General features: G+C 43.4%; 1 protein-coding gene across 1 annotated transcript in view; it reads right to left on the bottom strand.

Moving 5' to 3' along the window:
- Positions 1-19553, bottom strand: part of ITPK1 (inositol-tetrakisphosphate 1-kinase) — a 225391-nt gene that overhangs the window by 76454 nt on the left and 129384 nt on the right. The window contains exon 4 of the mRNA XM_006032798.3: positions 7891-8008. Within this exon, the coding sequence (XP_006032860.1) occupies positions 7891-8008 (118 nt within the window). The remainder of the gene's footprint in view (positions 1-7890; positions 8009-19553) is intronic.

The following is a 19553-nucleotide window of genomic DNA, read 5'->3' as shown; positions in this document are numbered from 1 at the left end:
AAAAAAAGAGGAGAAAAAAAAACCCCCCCCCCCCCCCACCCAAACAACCTAGTAGTGCATTTCCACCGTCTAAATCAAGTTAAAAACTAAGGAATAATTTTTTTTTTTTTAATTCCTTCAGACCTTAAGGGGTGATTTGCAATAAAAATAGAGGATTAAAAATGTGTAACTTTTAAATAAAGTTTCTACGTGCAAGAGAGATATTGTGGTTTCTAAATTAAATCATGAGAAGACCAAGTCACTTTGATTATCTGCTAACATCTTAACCATAAAAGCATGGGTAAGTCTTATCTCACAATGCAAGGTCATCAGTATGCCTGAGGGAACTCAAAAGATACCGTTCATAAGGTCAAAGTTTAAAAGAGCAGACACAGCTGAGATCATAGAAAGCTCTGTTCAAAGTGATTTCTTCATTAAAGCCTGTTCCTAATTTTTTCCAAACACCATTATTGTGGGGAGAAATCTCTCAGGATAAATTTTTTTTACAGCTCCAAATTTTATAGCTCTAAATGTAATACCAGCAAAACATTTTTGATAACTATTTTAATAATGATCTACCCGCTAAGTGTGCATCCTGTATGTGTTGTACGTATTATATTTTTCCAAGCTTTTGTTCATTTTGAAACGAGGATTTTAGAATGACTAGCTGTTCAGAATTTGCACTGTGAAAACAAAAAGGGAACAGGAAAGAGGAAGTCACAGCCCTTAACCTATTTCTTCTAAAAAGAAAAAAATCCACATCTCATAGCGATAATGAGAATTATTAGAAATATTTCCTGCCTTTTGAGAGCACTACTTCTTCCTGAGCTGGAATCATGTCAATCCCTATGTTTCATCCAAGAGATTCACCATTAATTAGTGCTATCACATTTAATGAGACTCTCAGGGGTTCTGTAACAAATGGTTAGCATACTGGCCTGGGACTTGGGAGGCCCAAGTTCAATTTCTTACCTCACCATGGACTGCCCATTTCACAGAGGGCAAATCATATAGTTTTCTGTGCTTGTAAAAAGGAGATGGTACATTTTAGCACCTCTTTAATGTATTTATCTTCCCCTACAGTGCAAGGCATGATATGCTGAGACAGTCTGATAATGAAGTCCAGAAGAATAACCAAAGAGAGACATTTTTAGAACTAGGCCCCATGATTTAATTTGAAAGCAAGCAGTTTTTAAATATTTTTGCTGGACGCAAGGCAACACTTTCAAAATGACTAGCATTTCTGTGGGCAATGCTCAAATTTTTCTGAAAATTGGGCTTATTTTAAAGGTTCCAAGTTGAGTGCCCCAAAATTAAGACATTCACAGCAAACCATACAGCCTATTCTGAAATTCTGGGTTTTACTCTAATTGAGGGACCCCAATTACTAATTGAGGGACCCCCTTACCAGTGCTCTGTTGGGCAAACAGGAACAGATCAACACCAGACTTGCAGGACCAACTAAAAGCAAACAGAACCACCAGGACATAACAGCCAATTACCAAGAGATCTTAGCACCCAGCCATGAAGCCTATCACAAATACTTTCACACCTTAAAAGAAGCAAAAAAAATTCTCTAAACGTACTCAGATGTTCCACACACCACCTGACAATCCACAGTAATATTATCAATCTATCCAACTACATCCTCAGCCCAGCTCAGGTGTCTGTACTATTCTGTGCTCTTTCTTTCTGCCCCACTACAGAAGATGCAGCTGTACTGAGACCTCAAGGCCCTTTCCCAGCACCTAAACTAAAGCAATCTTTCCATGAAAAGGGACATTTTTATATGTGAGACCTCAAGCCATGTTAATTAAAAGTGCCCGACGCTGCTTCGGAACCAGATATGATTAGTGGTGCAGCGCGCGTCAGGGCTGCAAAAATGGCAGCAATGTATTCTGAACTAAAAGTACATTGAACGTGCTTTATTTCAAACTGCACTGCTGCCATTTTCTCAGCGCTGATGCATGCTGTGCCACTGATGCCCATGATGCACAAGGCTGCCAATCCATGTCAATTTACGTGCTCAAGCAGACTTGATTAAGTCCATTTCTGACGCATTGGATTTCCAGTGCATCGGAGCAGACTCCCCACAAGTGTAAGTACCCAAGGAGTCAGACAATGATTGCCCACCACGGACATGCACCATACACAGCACAGGAAAGACAGCTCCTAGACTGTCCATCGGAGGGCTGCAGCTTCACTCTGGGTCTGTACACAAATCGCTTCAACCTCTGCACCCACTCATGCATTGTTGTTTTTTGACAATCTTCATGTTACAACCTCAGTCTTCAGGAATGGAAAGCCACACACAGCCTTAAAAACAACACTGATATCATCACACAAGAGGCTGATAAAAGGGGTGCCACTGTTTTCATGGACAAAACATTACACGTACAGGAGACTGAGACAACTTTCCAACATGGAGTTCTACAAAGTCTTGACCGAGGACCCCATGGCACAATACCACAAGGAAACAGATAAAATCTCAAAGAACCTACTGCTGGAAACACGGAAGAGGATTACTGCTTCCACCTTCCACTAGCCCAGGCCAGTCAACTTCTACTTACTGCCCAAGATCCGCAAAGCTGGCAACCCACGGTATTCCATTCTCTCCAAAGCTGGCACCATCACAGAGAGAGTTTCTGGCTACACCAACTCAATCCTATTTCCATATGCTACAGGAGCTGCCAGCTATTTGAAAGGTACCATAGATTTCCTAAAGAAACTGGCTTCCTGTGACAAGTTTCCAGCTAACACCATATTACCTACTATGGATACTACATCTCTGTACACCAACGTCCCTCATGAGGATAGATTACAAACCATAAAGAACATTATCTGTGACAAGTACACTGCTTTTGTTTCTGTCACACACTTCCATTTTGTCCTCAAACATAACCATTTCAGATTTGGGGACTCCCTATACCTACAAACAAATGGCACTGCCTTAGGCACATGTATGGCCCCCCAGCATCCCAATATATTTATGACCTTGAAGTCCACTTCCTCTGCATCTGCCCTCTTATCCCCCTAAGGCAGTGCTTCTCAAAGTGGTGGTCTGTGGACCGGTGCCGGTCCGCAAGCCACCAGTCGCCAGTCTGCAGCGAGTTGCCAGGAAAGACAGAAGTATATTTTCAGAAGCATAACATTGATATATGTCATAGCACCACAGTTCATATGTTCCAACACAGGGGACGTCACGTCATGCGAGGTGAGGAAAGAGAAAGAAACAGCCAGTCGTGCATTTGCGTAGCACTGTTACACGCAGTTGCTGCCACCAGCTGAACCGGGCACCGGTCCCTGGCCCACTGGAAAAAAAATTGCTGGTCTGCCATATCAGATAGTTTGAGAAGCACTGCCCTAAGGTACATGGATGACATCAGATGAATACATTTCCAGAGAAATTCCACCAGGACTAAATTTCTATGCATCCATCAAGCTGGCTCTGGAATACTCCTCCCAGCAAATTCATTTCTTGTATGCCATTGTGAAAGTTTACAATGGCCTTACTATCACGTTGTGTTGGAAACCAAAGGCATTTTTACATGTGGTCCAATGTGGCGCCAGGTGCTTTTAATTAGTGAGCCACGCTAGTTAAAAGCGCCCATGTGTCACATGCATCAGCAGCGGTGGAGCGCTTTGAACTAAAGCACATTGAACATGTTTTATTTCAAAGCACACTTGCCATTTTCTCAGCGCAAGAAAGCGCTGTGCCGCTGATGCACATGACGCATGAGGCTTCCAGAGCGCGGCAATTTATGTGCTCAAGCAGACTCGATTAATTAAGTCTGCTCAGATGCACTGGATTTCCAGCACATTGGAGCAGGCTCCCCGCATGCGTTTAAGTGCCTTAACAGACTGCTACAGCTACTTCCATGCCAGCTGCTCTCATCCTAGCTACACCACTAGATCCATTGTCTACAACCAAACCCTATTTTACAACCATATCTGCTCTGATCCCACAAACTAGGATGCGCACCTTAAAGATCCGGAGCAGGGATTTACAATTATAATACAATCCGAAAATTGTAGCTACTCAGATCAACAGAGCCAGTCTCAGGCCCCACTCTGATCTGCTACAATAACAACCCCAGGGCAAAGGCAAATGAATCCCTTCAGTTGTCTCCTACAGTCCCCAACCTGAACAGTTCAGGCACATCATTCATGACTTCCAACCCCTCCTGGGAAAATGGTGACCATCTCAAGGTAGCCAGAGGGGACAAACCTGGCTGGCTTGCAGGAAGTCCTGCAACCTCAAATAGCACTGCTCTAGCAGCGCACTATGCAAGTCCTATTCTCACCAGGGCACTCCGCCCGCCCACAGGGGCTGCTCATTGAGCTGGGTGGGCAGAGCACATGGAAAGCAGCTGGCAGCTGGAGCCAGAGCTGAAACTTCCTGCCTGCCCACACAGAGCAGTGCGGTGCAGCATGGCATGGCAGGGACAGGAGCAGCAGCAGTGGCAGCAGCAGCTGGGAGGCAAGGGAAGCAGAACAGCCCCAGACAGAGCTCAGCCTGGCCTGACAACATGGTTCCAGCTGAGAGTCCAAGGACTGCATAGCACGGCATGGTGACAGCCCTGCCTGGCCCATCCCCACACCACGTGGGTCTCGGCACTGCAGCAGGGAGCTGCGCGCTACCAGAATGGTTTGGCTCCATGCTGTACCATGTGGTTCCCAGCTGCAAGGCCAAGACCCATGCAGCACAGCACAGAGCCAGCCCAGCCTGGCTCATCCTAGCTATGGTGTGCAGTTCCCTGCTGCAAGGCCAGGATCCACACGGTGCGACACAGAGGAGCCAGGCCGGGCTGGCTCCGTGCTGCACTGCATGGGTCCCGGCCTTGCGGCTGGGAACTGTGAGCCACAGCCAGGATGGACTGGGCTGGGCCAGGTTAGTTCCATGCCATCCTGTGCAGTTCCCGGTCGTGCACCCAGAACTGCGTTGTGCTGGGCTGGCCCCATACTGTGCCATACAGGTCCCAACTTTGCAGCTAGGAACTGCGTGCTGCATCTGAGATGGAACAGGTGGGTCTGACTCCTTACCTCCCACCATACCCCCAACACACACCCACACCCTACCACTCACCCCTACCCCCCAACCACATACCCCACACCCATACCCAACCCCCACTCACCATACCCACTCCTCAAATCACACAGCCCCCACATATACCCCCTTAACCCTCCCTACACACAAGAATAAGAATATATTTTGAGCTATTATGCAATCACCTCTAGATACACTACACAAAACACAAACTGGGACAAAAATATTTTTAAAAATAAATTAAAATAAGTTATAGTGGCACTTTGATTCTTTTTTTTTTTTTTTAAGTATTTTTTTTCCTCCTGTTTCAAGATGGCACCCCCCACCCCCGAGTACTTTCAGGGCAAGAGGAAGAACTTCTGGTGCCAAAGGTCAGGGGCAGGACTTCTGGTACCAAGATGGCAACCAGGAGGTGGGGCAGCTGTCAGGAGGTTGGGTTAGCCACGTGGTCCTCAACAGCTCACCAAAACTCATTAAGTGGTCCTCCAGCCAAAATAATTGCCTGCCACTGACCTAAAGCATTGGTATCTAGCATGTGCATAGATTCTTTATGAAATGGACTTCCATAAGAATATTTGTAGCTACACTTTCTACATTTCTTATGTTCACTTCAGAAGAGGAAAACTGTTAAAGTATGAGTTTGGCTAAGTACTGGAACAAGCTACCTAGAGAAACTACAGAATCTCCAGTCTTTGGAAAGTTTTAAGAGCACGTTAGACTGCGAGTGGCAAACATATGATCTACGGAGTCTTTCTATCTGGCCAACCGGGCTACTGCCAGGCTACCAGAAATTGAGGGATGTGTCCTGCTACAGAAGGCAGTGCCCTTTGGCCTTGCTGAATATGGTCATTGGCAGGAAGCTTGATTCACTGCAGCTGCCCTTGAACCTTTGTTGCACCCCCAGACCTTTGCCAGGCTCCCCATCTCTGAGCCTACTGCTACCCCCAGAGCCACTGCCAGTGCAGTCACCATGGCAGCCACCCCTATGCCCCAGGCTGAATCCGATCCATGAAGAACACTTCAGTCCAGAACAAGCCCAGGGCCCCAGGCAAGTGTGATAGCCTTAGGTGGTTTAGACCAGGTCGATCCTGTCTTGGGAAGTGTGTTGGAGTAGGGGACCTCCAGATGTCCCTTCCACCCCTAGTTTTTTGATTCTGTGTTCACAGAATTGGGCTATACCACCCATCATGGTACATCCCATGGTGCAACAGAACATCTTTAACTGAAGAATCCGCTAGTTGTAGTCAAATATTAAGATGACTTTAATTTTAAAGAACCCAGTCTATAGAAGATGCAAGTGTTACAACAGCCACGTTATTTATGGATACACCTCTGTTTGACTTTGAGCTGTGCCTTGGTGATTTAGACAGCCAAAAAGAGCAACATAATAGACAACCCTATTAAAAAAAAACGTTTCAGATGCAGATTAAGCTTTAATGACCCATACATTTGTGGACCACTCAACTCATTTCTTATAAGCTAATATACCTAGGAATAAAGCTATATGCCCAGAGAAAGCCTGTACTGGTACAAAATTAAGAGGCCATCTGCTTAAGGAAAGTTCACCGTGAACACATAACAGGAGGATCCAGTCTCTATGCTGTTTGCCCATTGACTAGAGGCCTAGTTTAGGAGTGCACGCGAGCGCACACAATGATGACAGACACTGGGAAATTGCTGTTCTTTCTTCTCTTTTTATATGCTTGGGAGGCTCTCAAGGACCATGCTGATGGGGCCAGACAGACTGGGTAGAAGCCACATGGACACACATCCCCAGGCATAAAAATACAAATATAGCCCTGGGGCAAGTTTGACCTACAAAATCGAAACAGTGACAGAACTGCACAGACATTAAAACTAGCTAAATAATCACACTGGAACACATTTTAAAGGGAAGCATTTTTTTTTCCCCACACCATGAAAAAAATGGTTCTTGAAACAGCTGCTTTTAGAACATGCAAAGGCTACTCAGGTTAAATGCAGGAACTGGTTCAAGAACTCTCTGTTGTTTACTCACTAAATATTAGTAACCGTAAGAAAGCTAGAGCTCATCATCTTCAGTGAAGGCAGGATAAAACTTTTTCTTTTCTTTTTTTTTTTTTTTATTAACTGTGAGAGCTATTTAGAAGGGGCCTAAAGACAAAAGCTCAAGAAACTAAAATCCTTGGAATCAGCATTTAATTATATCAGGTTAGATGGCAAAAATAGAAGGAGAAAGGTAACAAATTAAAAGAATTATTTGAGCCCCAAAAGCATTCCCTCCAAACATGGAAATACAACTCAAATGGTACCAATAAAAAGAAAAACAAGCACATCTATTGTAGGTAAGTAGCCAACACCAGAACTGCATGTGTCTCCATCTCTAGCAACATGTGCAGAAGGTTTCCAACATTCCTCAAATAAAACTGCCTCTATTTACAGCTTGGCTGTTTTTAGGCCCTCCAGGAACTTTTTCTCCTTTAATAATCCCTTCCTAAATCCAGGCCTCAGCATTCCCATGATCAGCTGTCAGAGTGTGCAGAGTAATTTCAATTTACGGATGTATATAAAAGACAATGGTTTCCTGGAGATTTTTCCCATGCTTCAGTGTAATAAATCTGTTCCCTATTAAACTTGCACCGTATGTTCAGCTAGGCTGAACCCCAAGTCTCAGGCATTTGTAAACAAATATGCTAGACCCCAGAATACAACCCTGTGACAAAGGAATGTGTCAAGTGTTTGGGCTTCCATGACTCACCGAATGCAAGAGGCCTACCTACCAGGAATGCTTTCATGAACATAGCTTCCTTGAATCCCACGTGCTTTCCTCTACAAACCCATACTATTAAGCACATATTTTTCGGAGGTGAAAGTCACTCGCCTACCTTGCATGTAGGCCTCTATTTGACGAATAAGCTCATAAGATTTGGATCGGTCCAGCAGTGTCCGGATAGCAGGAAGGGGGTCCAAGATAATAGTTTCAGGGTGAGCATCAATATACTCCTGAAAAACAATAAGAGGGTTAAAGCTGCTGCCAGATTAGCTGTAGAGCACAAAAAGTAGCAATTTAAGGGGAAAGAGCATAAGAAAGAGAAAAGTTTAAAACCCCATTCAATCAGTTTCTAGCTCCTCTCTGAGACAAAGCCAACAGGCTGCCTTTATTGTTCCAGAGAAAGCCTAGACTGTCTGGTCACTGGAATGCAAATATTATGGCAGACAGTATTTAGGACAGCAACATCCTAGCATATATTTACCACCAGTGCTGTAACATGCTCCACAACCACATCAGCACAGCAGTGTACCAGTGGCAAAGCGCCACAACAGCAGCTGTGAGATTCGCCAGGAATAACCATTAGAAAAAGAGAAAGATGACATACTGTTGTACTGAGGTCAGCCTTGTAATTGCATCAAGTGAGCTCAAACAGAATATGTGCATCAATATGCTATATGCTATGAACAGAAGTTCAGAACTACATTTTTTTTTTTTAACATTATTATTATCATCATCATCCTCCTCCTCAAGCTGTACTGACTGCCCAAGTTAGGAACCAAACAATAAGAACAGAAAACAAGTTGGCAGGTGATAATGCTGCTTCACTGAGACATGGCAGAGTTTTCAGAGTGCTAGTTGTAGGCATCCATCTTGCTATGCCGCTACAGAAAAGCTCTTCAGACTCCTTGCTATAGGAGGCCACCCACCCAGGTCCCACAATTGCAGAACAATTTAGAAACAGACAAGTTGTTCCCAGAATAAAATTGCTTTCATTCTTCAATGCTATTTCCAAGTCAGTCTGAGCTTAACTTCTGTTCACTTCTCCAAATCTATTTACATAATACATGTTTCCCATAATTTCTGTTTTTCCTTATGTACTATACTAAAAGTGGTACTCAGGACACCACAAGGTAGTGCTGGGGACACTGCTGGATACTTGGGGGGGCACGGAAATCAAGACATGTGACTCCCAACATGTGAATTTGCTCCAAATATGGAGCGGGCAAGTTGTTTTTTGGCACCAACAAGTCTTTGCCTGCTGCTGAATGAATATATCTAATTCACTGCTTGCTGCAGAGGGATTATTCTTCAGAACTGAAGAGGAGCCAGGGGTAGTTTAGCAGCTGTGTTGCATTGCTCAGATCACACAGATGGTTTTCCTTCACAGGCCCTTGACATGCTATGTGGCACCACATGCTCTTACATATTTAATACCTCTCTTAGAATTACCAAACAAATTGCTCAGAGGGGTGTATGTTACACTGCACGAGTCTTTACCACCACCCAAAAAAAGAAAGGCACTGGGCCAGCTCCACAGTGAGGTTGCAAGCAGTCAAACTTAGACAGCTGCCACATGCTACCCCTGCAGATGCTGTCCCTGGCTACAAGGCTCCTCTCCAAATGAAAGCTGGGCTCCAAGCTTTCATTCTGAGCAGATAAGCATGAAACAGGTAAAGAGCTCTTTTCTCCTGATCACAAAAGTGTCAGAGACTAGCTGAAAGAATGAACTCCCCTGACATCACCTACTACACTAGGGGAAGGTACGATGCAGTTGGTTAGATTCTCTCTCAAATGCTGCAGAGAAAAGAGTGAATGTGGCTTTTTCAAAGAGCATAAAATAGGTTGAGATTCCTTAAAACATGCCCCCAGAATTTTCAAATACAAGTTAAATGCTGGTCCTTGCAAGTGTATTGCTCACAAAGGCCTTTTCCAAAAGAAGGGCAGTTCAATGGTTGCCCTAAGACTTAGGAGACTTGGTTTCAGTTCTTTGCTCTGCCACGTACTTCCTGTGTGACCCTGGCCAGGTTTCTCTGTGCCTCAGTTTCCTGTCTGTAAGACAGAGATAGTGGCAATCCCCTACTTCAGAAAGGCACTATATAAAGGATAAATACATTACACATAACGGAATTACAGCATGGGAGTGACATACATACCCAAGATAAATAGACTGAGCAAGGCAGGAATCTGAAATTCGACACAACCACCATCTGTATTATGGCTTGATAGCTCTATAAAATAACAGCAGTCATCTTGAAGATTTCCTGGAGTGTGTATTAACTCTTTATTTACTCTGTAGCAACCACTTCACAGTTCTCACTCTCCAAATCTCTCTTGGCTGCTTTACTGCATTAAATTCAAACTCATCAGGACACAGCGCAGATTTGTTTACCCTTCCGCCCACCCATCCCACTCTCAACCTCATCATCTTTCACTTTGACCCCTACACTCAGACCATCCTCTGATGTTGTAAAACATCTCTCCTTGTTCTCTTCTGATCCTTCCATAAAGCACCAGCTTTCATGAAGCACTCTGATGCTCAACTGCTCAGCAACAGTCTCTTTACCTTCTTGTAGTTGACACTTTTTGTATTGTTCTGGCCCAGGCTACACTTTGCATTCCCAGAGTTGAGGACTTATATTCTCTTCAGTACCCCATTGTATGCTGTATGGTGCTCTGTTCCTAACAAGAATTATAAAAATACATTAAAAAAAAAAATCACCCAATCACTGAGCAAGGGAATGGTACCAAGTCCATTTCATTGAAGGTAGGAGTTTGAAAGACAAGCACTTCAAAGCTATTTTCCAGTAGCCTGCTCTTCATCTTCCTGGTGGAAGGAGACACACCAGGCTCTAACCACCCCTGCCAACTAGCAGGAAGATCAACACAACATGAAGGTAAAGTGCTATAAAAAAGCAACCCCCCCAGAGATTAAGCAGCCCAATGCAAGTTATTCTAGGATTCCACAAAACAATAAACTGACCTGATCTGCACACCATGGCAGCCAGATAAACAGCCTCTTTGCACGCACACAAGTACCTGAGAGAGAGGCTTTGTTTATCAAGGAACATGAAATTCCTTGGCACCAAACTCACTTCAGGTACCATTCTCCTGCTGTCCTGCTCTTGTCCCTCAGGCAACCTGAAAAGCCTACGTGCATAGGAATGGTAAAATACAGAGGCTGCCAATGCAGAACAATGAAGGCATGCATTGCCTGTGTAAACAAAAGGACTTGGAACAGGAATAAGAGTCCTAGGAAGTTAACCTTTAGCAATCACCAAAGAAAAATGTCATCTTCAGTGCATAGAGAAGAGCTCTCTTCTTCAAAATATTCACAGGACAAAGGGCTGTGCCAAGTCACTATCATCTGCTCATGGCAAGTCCTCCATCCTTTGATAGGGAACTGCTATACAAACATAGCTGGAGGAAACCCCACTGAAGATGAACACCATCATATGGCCAGGTGAACAGAAATCCTAGAGAAGGACTTAACAGCTCCCACAAGCAGGCGTTGGTGTTATTCCCCTAGTCTCTGCCATACCACTGCAGTCATATGAGAATATACTCCTTCCCATCATCCATATTAAACCAGATCCCCTAGATATTCCCATATATTTACAAATGTGGGGTGGGGTGGAAAGAAACCCAAAAAGCTTTGTACTTATTTCATGGGAATAATACCGGTACCTCCAAAGACCATCTTGATCCCCTTGATCCAGTGGGGATCACTGGATACAAGGGCAGCAGAACAACAACCTGCTCTTGTAAGAGCATGGTCTGGTATATATGTAAGCAATGGGACTATCCACTAAAATGGCTGAAACATGAGACAGGCGAGACAGAAGTCCTATTGGAATTTAAAGCAGCAACCCTCTCCACATCCTATGAAACTTGCTTTTTCTTCTTGCGTAAAGTAAACATGAATCTGTTCACTGCTAACCAGTTACTGAAGTGGAAGAATCCTGGTAGCGTGCTGACGACTACAAACGTGAACTTGAAGAGAAGAGATGCGGGAAGGGGAAAGCAATAAGAGGGGCAGGTTGCAGCTTGGGGAGTTTAACTTGTCTGTTCAGCTCGTTTTTACTCACCTCGATCAACTAACCTTCCACATTCCTTCTCTGGGCTTTACCAACTGTCTATTTCCAACCACAGGCTCCAGTGGCCTGAGCAACAAGCTGGAGGACGTTTAGGTTTCATGACAATATTTGGGAAGGGAGCTGTCCCTGGGCTGCAGTTCAGCTTGACCCAGGCAACATAGAAGTTTTCCTCTTTCTAATCTTTGACATAAAAGCAAACAAGAAGAAACAAGGACTTTTGAGCAGATCCTCCTGTTTAGATTTCCAGCCTGGCGGTTAGGAAAGCTCTGTGCCAGCCCTGCTGCTGGCAGAAGGCCAGCAATGAAACTGGAATTCAAAGAGCGACTGAGGATTTCCAGTTTGAGATCTGGATGCATTGCAGAAAGTAAAGTCTTGTTCAGATGGATGATGTGTGTGACAAAGGAAGTGATGACCAGGGTGCCATTCACCTGAAAAAAATAGCTAGAAAAGCTGAAGGACAATTAGACCCTACAACATCATTTTAAAAGACCCTAGTACATCCACCCCTGCAAATACCAGGATAAGTGCTAAAAAAGGCTGGATGAAAAAAAAAAAATTAAGATTATTTTAAATAACCCAACAGGGTTTTCAGATAACAGAGTACAGCAGCAGCAGTACAGGGTGGTGGGCAGTGGCAGCTGCCACCACATGCAAACTTTCCCCCGCCCCCCTGCGTCTGGCCAGCCGGCTGAAAACTCTGGTTAATACAGAAATTCTAGTTGGTGAAATACCGAATAGCAGAGATTTTACTGTATTATGCTACATTTTAAATATATTTTATATGCTAATAAAATATGTACCAACAAGAGCAAGAATAAAATTTAACATGTATACATAGGGGGTTTTCCATCTCAAACATCTCACCAGCATTGCCCTTTCTAATACCCCTGTTAAGTAGATCTATATATTACAAGAGGACAGAGTAGGAGGGGAGAGGAACAGTTAGAAAGAGGCTTAAGAACCAGCTAAAGCCACAGAGGAAGTTAGTATTGAGTATGAGGTAAAAATATAGGACGTCCTCCTGGCTCCCAATGCTCAAACTCTCTCACTTGGATATGCTACCTTCCATCTTCAACCTCACACATAAGCTTCATTTTGCTCTTTTAAGACGACTCTATTAACTCAACATTCAACTTTTTTTAACTTGCTATTGCCACATGAGATTAGTATAATAGAGAATGAAACATTTTGCCTATAGTCCAAACTGCTTTTGTCAACAATTCTGAATAACCTTTTCTCAGACTAGTCAGCACTTAATTCTGAAGACACATGTGCATGACTATCTCATGATCATTTGCAAAAAAAAAAAAAAAAAAAAAATTAAAAAAAAAAATCAGGCCCTTAATTAACAGCACCTCTGTGTGTGGGTAGCTTGTACAACAGCATTAAACAGAAAAACAGTTTTTAAAAACAGGAAAATGTTTGTAAAACCACAACAGTTGACAAGCAGGACTTAGGGGCAAGTGTAATGCTCAAAACTCATCTAAGCAGAGTTTGTTTTACTAAGTTAATAAGTTTAATATTTCATGTTGCTGGTTCCCTCATTTTTCAATTCTACTTGTTTTCATGCCTTCTGCAAAAGCAAAATTTATAACACGTTACTGATATTCCAAGGATTTTGCTGTTGTATATTCTCACAACAGAAGGTTGATTCTTAGGAGTGTGTGGGCTGCTGGATACAGAGGGAATTTAAAAACAACGCCCCCCCCCCCCCCCCCCACCACCATAATCTGCCCATCATCCAAGAAAGACCTGGTATTATCTCCAGGAGGAAGTTCCTGGGCTGCCCATCCTCAGAAAGTGAGGTCTATGGTGACAACAAATGCTCCAACAAGAATAGTTATCTGGAAGACGGATGGAGCTTGTGGACCAAGAATAGCAGAACACCTACTGCTCCCCACAGATTTCCAGGTAGGAGGAGAAAAAAATAAAAAAAAAAAAGACTTAAATTTTTCACACTTAAAGCAATCATTTAAAGCACATAGCAGAAGCCTCATGGTGGTGATGTAACTTTTTTTTTTTTTTTTTTTTTTTTTTTAAAACAGGGCTGGTGGAATGGAAGCCGTTCACAAAAAGCAGCCCTGGAGGACAAATTAATAAGCCCGTTAACTTTCCACCATTCAAGCCATCATCTTTAATGTGACAGACTAGAAAGCAGTTCCACTGAATGAAGTTACCCATCCAAGTCCCTTACAGCCATGGCAGGCTGAAAGCATTTTGTTCTAATCAAAACAAAAGTTTTCCTAGTCACAGCCTTTAACACAAGACAAAAACAAAGATACGTTCACTTCTCAAAGTCATAAACTTTCCTTGGAATACCAGACTTTGCAGTGGCTAAGAGAATGCTTTGTTTTTCATTTTTTGGTTTTTTGTTGTTTGTTGTTTTGTGTTTTGTGTTTTGTTTTGTTTTGTTTTGGGGGGGGGGGGGGTGAAGAGTGCTGCCAGCAAGAAAATATTCACTGAGGCATCAAATTAAATTGGCCGTGCATTTACAGAGCATGCCTAATGCCTATTCCCTGCTTGACCTCACGCTGGTACTGGTTCTCCTCTTGCCTGATTCTATGAGTCAGGTAGGAGGCACCCAAGGACCCTGGACAATTTCTATCAAATGGAATTTAGATCCATGTTATGAAATCCATGTTAGATTAGCCCAGTCAGCAAAACACAACCAGACCTATATTCCAGAGTTTAGGATTGCTCCAAATGCACTGCATTACCCCTTTAACTCTTCTGAAGAGACACTGGTCAGCTGTAGTAGCAGAAGCACACATCCTGAAACCCTTTCTAGCACAAAAAAATAAAAATCAGTAGACCAAAATGAAGTACCTACTAGTCATCTTAAAAGTCTTTAGACATGATGTTCCTGCCCAAAAGCTTAGTGGCACTATTAATCAAAGAAAAAGGATTATTTAAGTGTTCTCTGCCAACCTGAAAGCACCTGATCCAATGCACAGAGAGTCGTCAGAAGTATTTCAGTGCTCCATATTGTCAGTTTACTGGGAAGCTATGAACAGGTCTTCATTTTAGGATAGGTTTAGACAATCAGACAGCTCAACCATTAACAAAGATTGGCAAGTTGCAACTGAGACCCACCTCTATGAGGCTGCAGCAGAGGCCCCTCAAAGTGGTCATATCAAGTTCCCTCTAGTAGTCATGGAAGTTCAGCAGCTGGGCTTGTTTTCCTCCTCTAAAAGGCCCCCTCCCTTTCCCACTCCCAAAAGGGTAGACAAGTTGTCCTCACTCTTCCTATAGACTGTTTTTTACAGTTTTGGTTTTACTTGGGTAGTGAGAACTTGGCTTACAAAATCAGAAAGAGGAGGACATGCCAAGTCTGTCCCATACGTCTTGAGCAGGTTGAGCACTGGGACAGCTCACAACAGACACACATGCTGCTGTCAACTGAAGGTTGGCGCAAGCCTTTTTAAAGATGATGATTTAAGCCTCATCACCCCCATCTTGGTCTTTAAGGGCTGTTAGAAGCATAGGCCTTATGAGTTCTTCTCATCCTACTGAAGAGCATAGCCTGCTCTCTAGCTCATGGCATCTAGTTTCTGGAGTAGCAGTAATAAAAAGCAGACAGTTTCAACCCTGGAAATTATATTTAGTGGCAAAAAAGCAGATAGCTGGAAAAGACAAATAAAGCATCACAAGCAATGGATTGTCTGGTTTGCTCAAGATCATCTGAGCTTTAGCCCATCCACTGAACAAGGGGGATATGACACCATTTCCATATGGCATGGCAAGCTAGAAGGCAACAAGTACTAGTTACTTGCCAGGTCATGAATATGTAGGTAGCTCAACTGTGAGGTTCACCACTTTCCATTAGAGAGAGAGCGAGAGAGCAAGCGAGAGAGCAAGCGAGAGAGCGTCTTGCCAACACTGAACAATGTTCAGGGAGACTGTTTAATGGGACCACTCGCATGCCACCACAGATATGTAGGAGAGTTTGGCTATGTGGAGACAGGTAGTGGGGAAGCAGGGAGATATGTTAATTTAAAACAATGGAAGGCCACTGGAAAAAAATCAATAAACTACTATATTCCCAAGGGGTAATACCTCTTAAAATATATGTATTTTATAGTACTCCCATTGAACAGTCTCCCTGAAAATTGCTCAGTGCTGGCAGGACAATTCCCTGCTCTACCAACGCCTGTGTACACATTTTATTACAGCAAGCAGCATGCAAATGGTGCAAACAGCCAATGAAAACTTCCTGCACATGTGACAAAAGGGTGCACACCCTTTTGCATCTAAGCCAGAAACCTGTATATGCCAGAAGTTTGCAGCCCTCGTTTATTACGGATTAAATAGTGTTAGAACTTCATCCAGTTGGGTTTCTACCCTCCACATCCAATATACCACAAGAAAATCTATGATAATTTTTGGAGGTTTGGGATGAGTTATGGTTCTTAACCACAGCCTGGAAGAAGCACAATCCAGCGGCTAGAAAACAAGCTGACAAGACAGGAAATCCACTCTCTCTTCTCTGCTATGTGACTGTGCAAAAGTCACTTAGCTTCTGTGCCTCATTTCCCTCTTTGTAAAGTGCTTTGGGCTCAATAAATGAATATCACTGCACAGGACTAGTCTAGACAGGACTACTGTGACTTGTCTTGGTAAGTCAAAGCAGCCACAGTCACTGCAAACTCATATCAGCACTATAGTCAGAGATGGGAGACAGGACCAAATCCACCCTTTTATAGTACTACTATTACTAGCATAGTACATACAGTATGGTGGTTTACATTTGTAGCTCTCCAATAGGCTTTACAAAGGAGATTAGTTTACAATATCCCCACTCTACAGATAGGAAATGGAGGCACAGGGCTAGAAACGAGCCACCCAGTGGTACCCAGCAAAGCAACAGCCAAGCTAGGAATTAAAGCCACTTCTCCTAGGTGCCCTCCCTATTGCACCACCCTGCCTTGCAGTGCAAGAAAAAAAAATGTATTGGATGATTTGGTGCTTGCTGGATGGCCAATAAATAATGACAGGGAGGAAGAGAGAACATCAAGTTCCTTTCAGGCATTCCTGGGTTTTTTTTATTATTTTCATTTGTAGTTAAGTTTAATATTCCTAAAAATGAAGGCCTTATAGGCACTAGTGAGATCCAAACCATTTCGCAAGAGATGCTAAGCAACTTTCCCCACATAGTTGGGCCAATCCACACTCAGAGGCTGGTGGTAATCACTGTGCACAAAGAAATACTGGATGGTCATCTGATGAAGTGCATAAATAGAAGACTAGGACCAGACCAAAATTATCACCCTCCTGTGATGTAAACTTTGCCCTCTTGAGATGCAAGGCCAGTATACACTGACTGACCACTTCCAGCTCTCCATTCTTACAGGGTTGTCTTTGTGAGGCCACATGATATTGGGATTTGATACAAGGAGGTGTTTATAACCTCCTCATATCAAAGCAGCTCACTCAACTAAGCTTATAAATTAATCTCAAAGATAAGGAGCTCACAACTTGTGGATTTCTACCTTGTCTAATGGAAGTGCTCATTTGCTTTCTCATCTCTCTCTGCTAACTGGCCTCTCACCTCAGAGCTGAAGGAAAAATAGTATATAGCATTTGTTACCTCCCAGAGAGATTTTTCAGCTAAAGCCCAGAACAGTCTGTTTATTGGTTAATAAGTGAGCCAGTTTGCAAAGGGCATTATTGACTTGTCATTTGTCACGTACTACTCAGACAGGGAAGTACTGGATTTCTTTCTATAGTACTTGGTACATGATCCTAATTTAGACTATTACCACTTCAGATTTACTATCAGTCCATTGGAGATGCATTTAATAATCATCATCATTCTATTTTGCAATTCTGTACTGCTGCTTATAGGAAGATTTCAAAGCACTTACAATTTGGTAAGCCTCCACAGCAAGGAAGTAAATGTCACATCCACATTACAAACGGGCAACCCAAGGAACAGACTGACTGACATTAAGGTCACACAGCAAGATAGTAGCAGAGATGGGAACAGGAGCCAGGAGGCTTGATTCTCAGTCCTATTATCCAACCTCTGGACTGTTTTGTCTTTGCCCTCTCATATTCCTAAACTAACCTCATCAAGCACTAGGTTAACATGCTGCCAAGCTGATATATGTTCCTATCAGTCTGCAGGTGGTTCTGTGAAGATAACCAATAAAGCGGAATTATTCAGATGTCCCCATAGAAAAAATTATCACCCTTCAAGTCCTGCAATAAGAACTTAACATGTCCCATGTTTAGTTTTACATTGCCTTGACAGTACTGCATATCATCAGTGGCTGTGCCCTCACCCTTATGCAATACTGACATGACTCAACAAGCCTATCTCCAGTTTGATCACTGACCGAGTAAGTCACCCTTTCCTTTAGTGTGCATGAGATTAAGGCCACATCACCATTGCAAACTGAAAAGTAATATTTAGGGAACTGTAACAAGGACAAAAAAAGTTTTTTGTACAGAGAGGAAGCTGAGGAAACTCTCAAACACTATGCAGCCACAGGATCTCACCTGTGGCCCCATCCCCTGGTTTGGGCATGGACATATATATAATTTAGTGTAGGGCAAACGAGCAGCATCTAGCAGACATCAGCTGCTCGGCAGTAACTGCCCAATGTGGGTGCTCTTACCCAAGGTAAATGGAAGCCACACTGCAATGAAAGAACGGGAGCTTTTATGGGTTAGTTCTCAATTCTCACAGGGTCAGAGTGCAAACAAAGGGAATTACTGTGAAGCAGGTGACGCACAGAGAAGCACGACCCTATTTGGCCCAAGATAAACCGTTTGTATATCCACACCCTTTGCGATCATGTGGTCCACTAAGAAGCATGAGGTGATATGACTAGCACCACTAACGTGCTGATAACAAGCACTGGGGAGTAATTTCAGGGAACTATATGGCTTGGTCATGTATTAATTTGAACTCCTTGTAGCAAGTTGTTCCCAGGTATTGAAGCGGTGAGGTATTCACAATTACCCCAATGTATTCAGGGCAGACGTTGGATAGTAATACTACTAGAGAAAGAGACAGAGAAAAACTTCCCTGCACTGAAGTACGGTTCACTGGCACGAACTTTGATCACAGATTTTACCAGACAATTTAGCAATTTTGAAATGAAATAAAAGAGACCATACGGCGTTCACATGAATAATGGCAGCTGACTAAGGATACATAAACAGGAGGCCCATGTATGACATCCTACAGGAGACCAGCTTTGAATGAAACCATTTCTCAGCTGCTATGCATCTGAAATTAGGCAGCACTGCAAACAGATTTGCCAGCAACAGCAATGGCTGCAATGTACTCCGAGCAACATGTAAATCAATCACTAGGACACACACTTAAACCAAAAGGCAATTTAGCTCAGACCCCAGGCATCCAGTTTCCAACCTAATGCACAGTATTATTGCAATGGGAAGGACTATACAGCCCACCCAGGTAGAGAGGGCAGCACAAAGCAAATTCCCCTCTTTAGCAAGGTGGGTTAGGAAAGAGTAGTAGGTAGGGGTGCACTGATGAAGGTTTTCTTGGCCGATACTGATGACCGATTATTAATCAATCAGTCATATTGGCTAATACCAACCCAATAGCCAATTTACAGGAATGCAGCCCGGCAGCTTGCAGACCGGAGTCTGGCTGGTAAGTCTGTAGTGGCGGGAAGGGGTGTGGAGGAAGGAAGGGTCATATGGT

This window comes from Alligator sinensis, unplaced genomic scaffold (assembly GCF_000455745.1).
Source record: "Alligator sinensis unplaced genomic scaffold, ASM45574v1 scaffold645_1, whole genome shotgun sequence".
Lineage (NCBI taxonomy): Eukaryota > Metazoa > Chordata > Crocodylia > Alligatoridae > Alligator > Alligator sinensis.
This window is presented reverse-complemented; position numbering and strand designations above follow the sequence as displayed.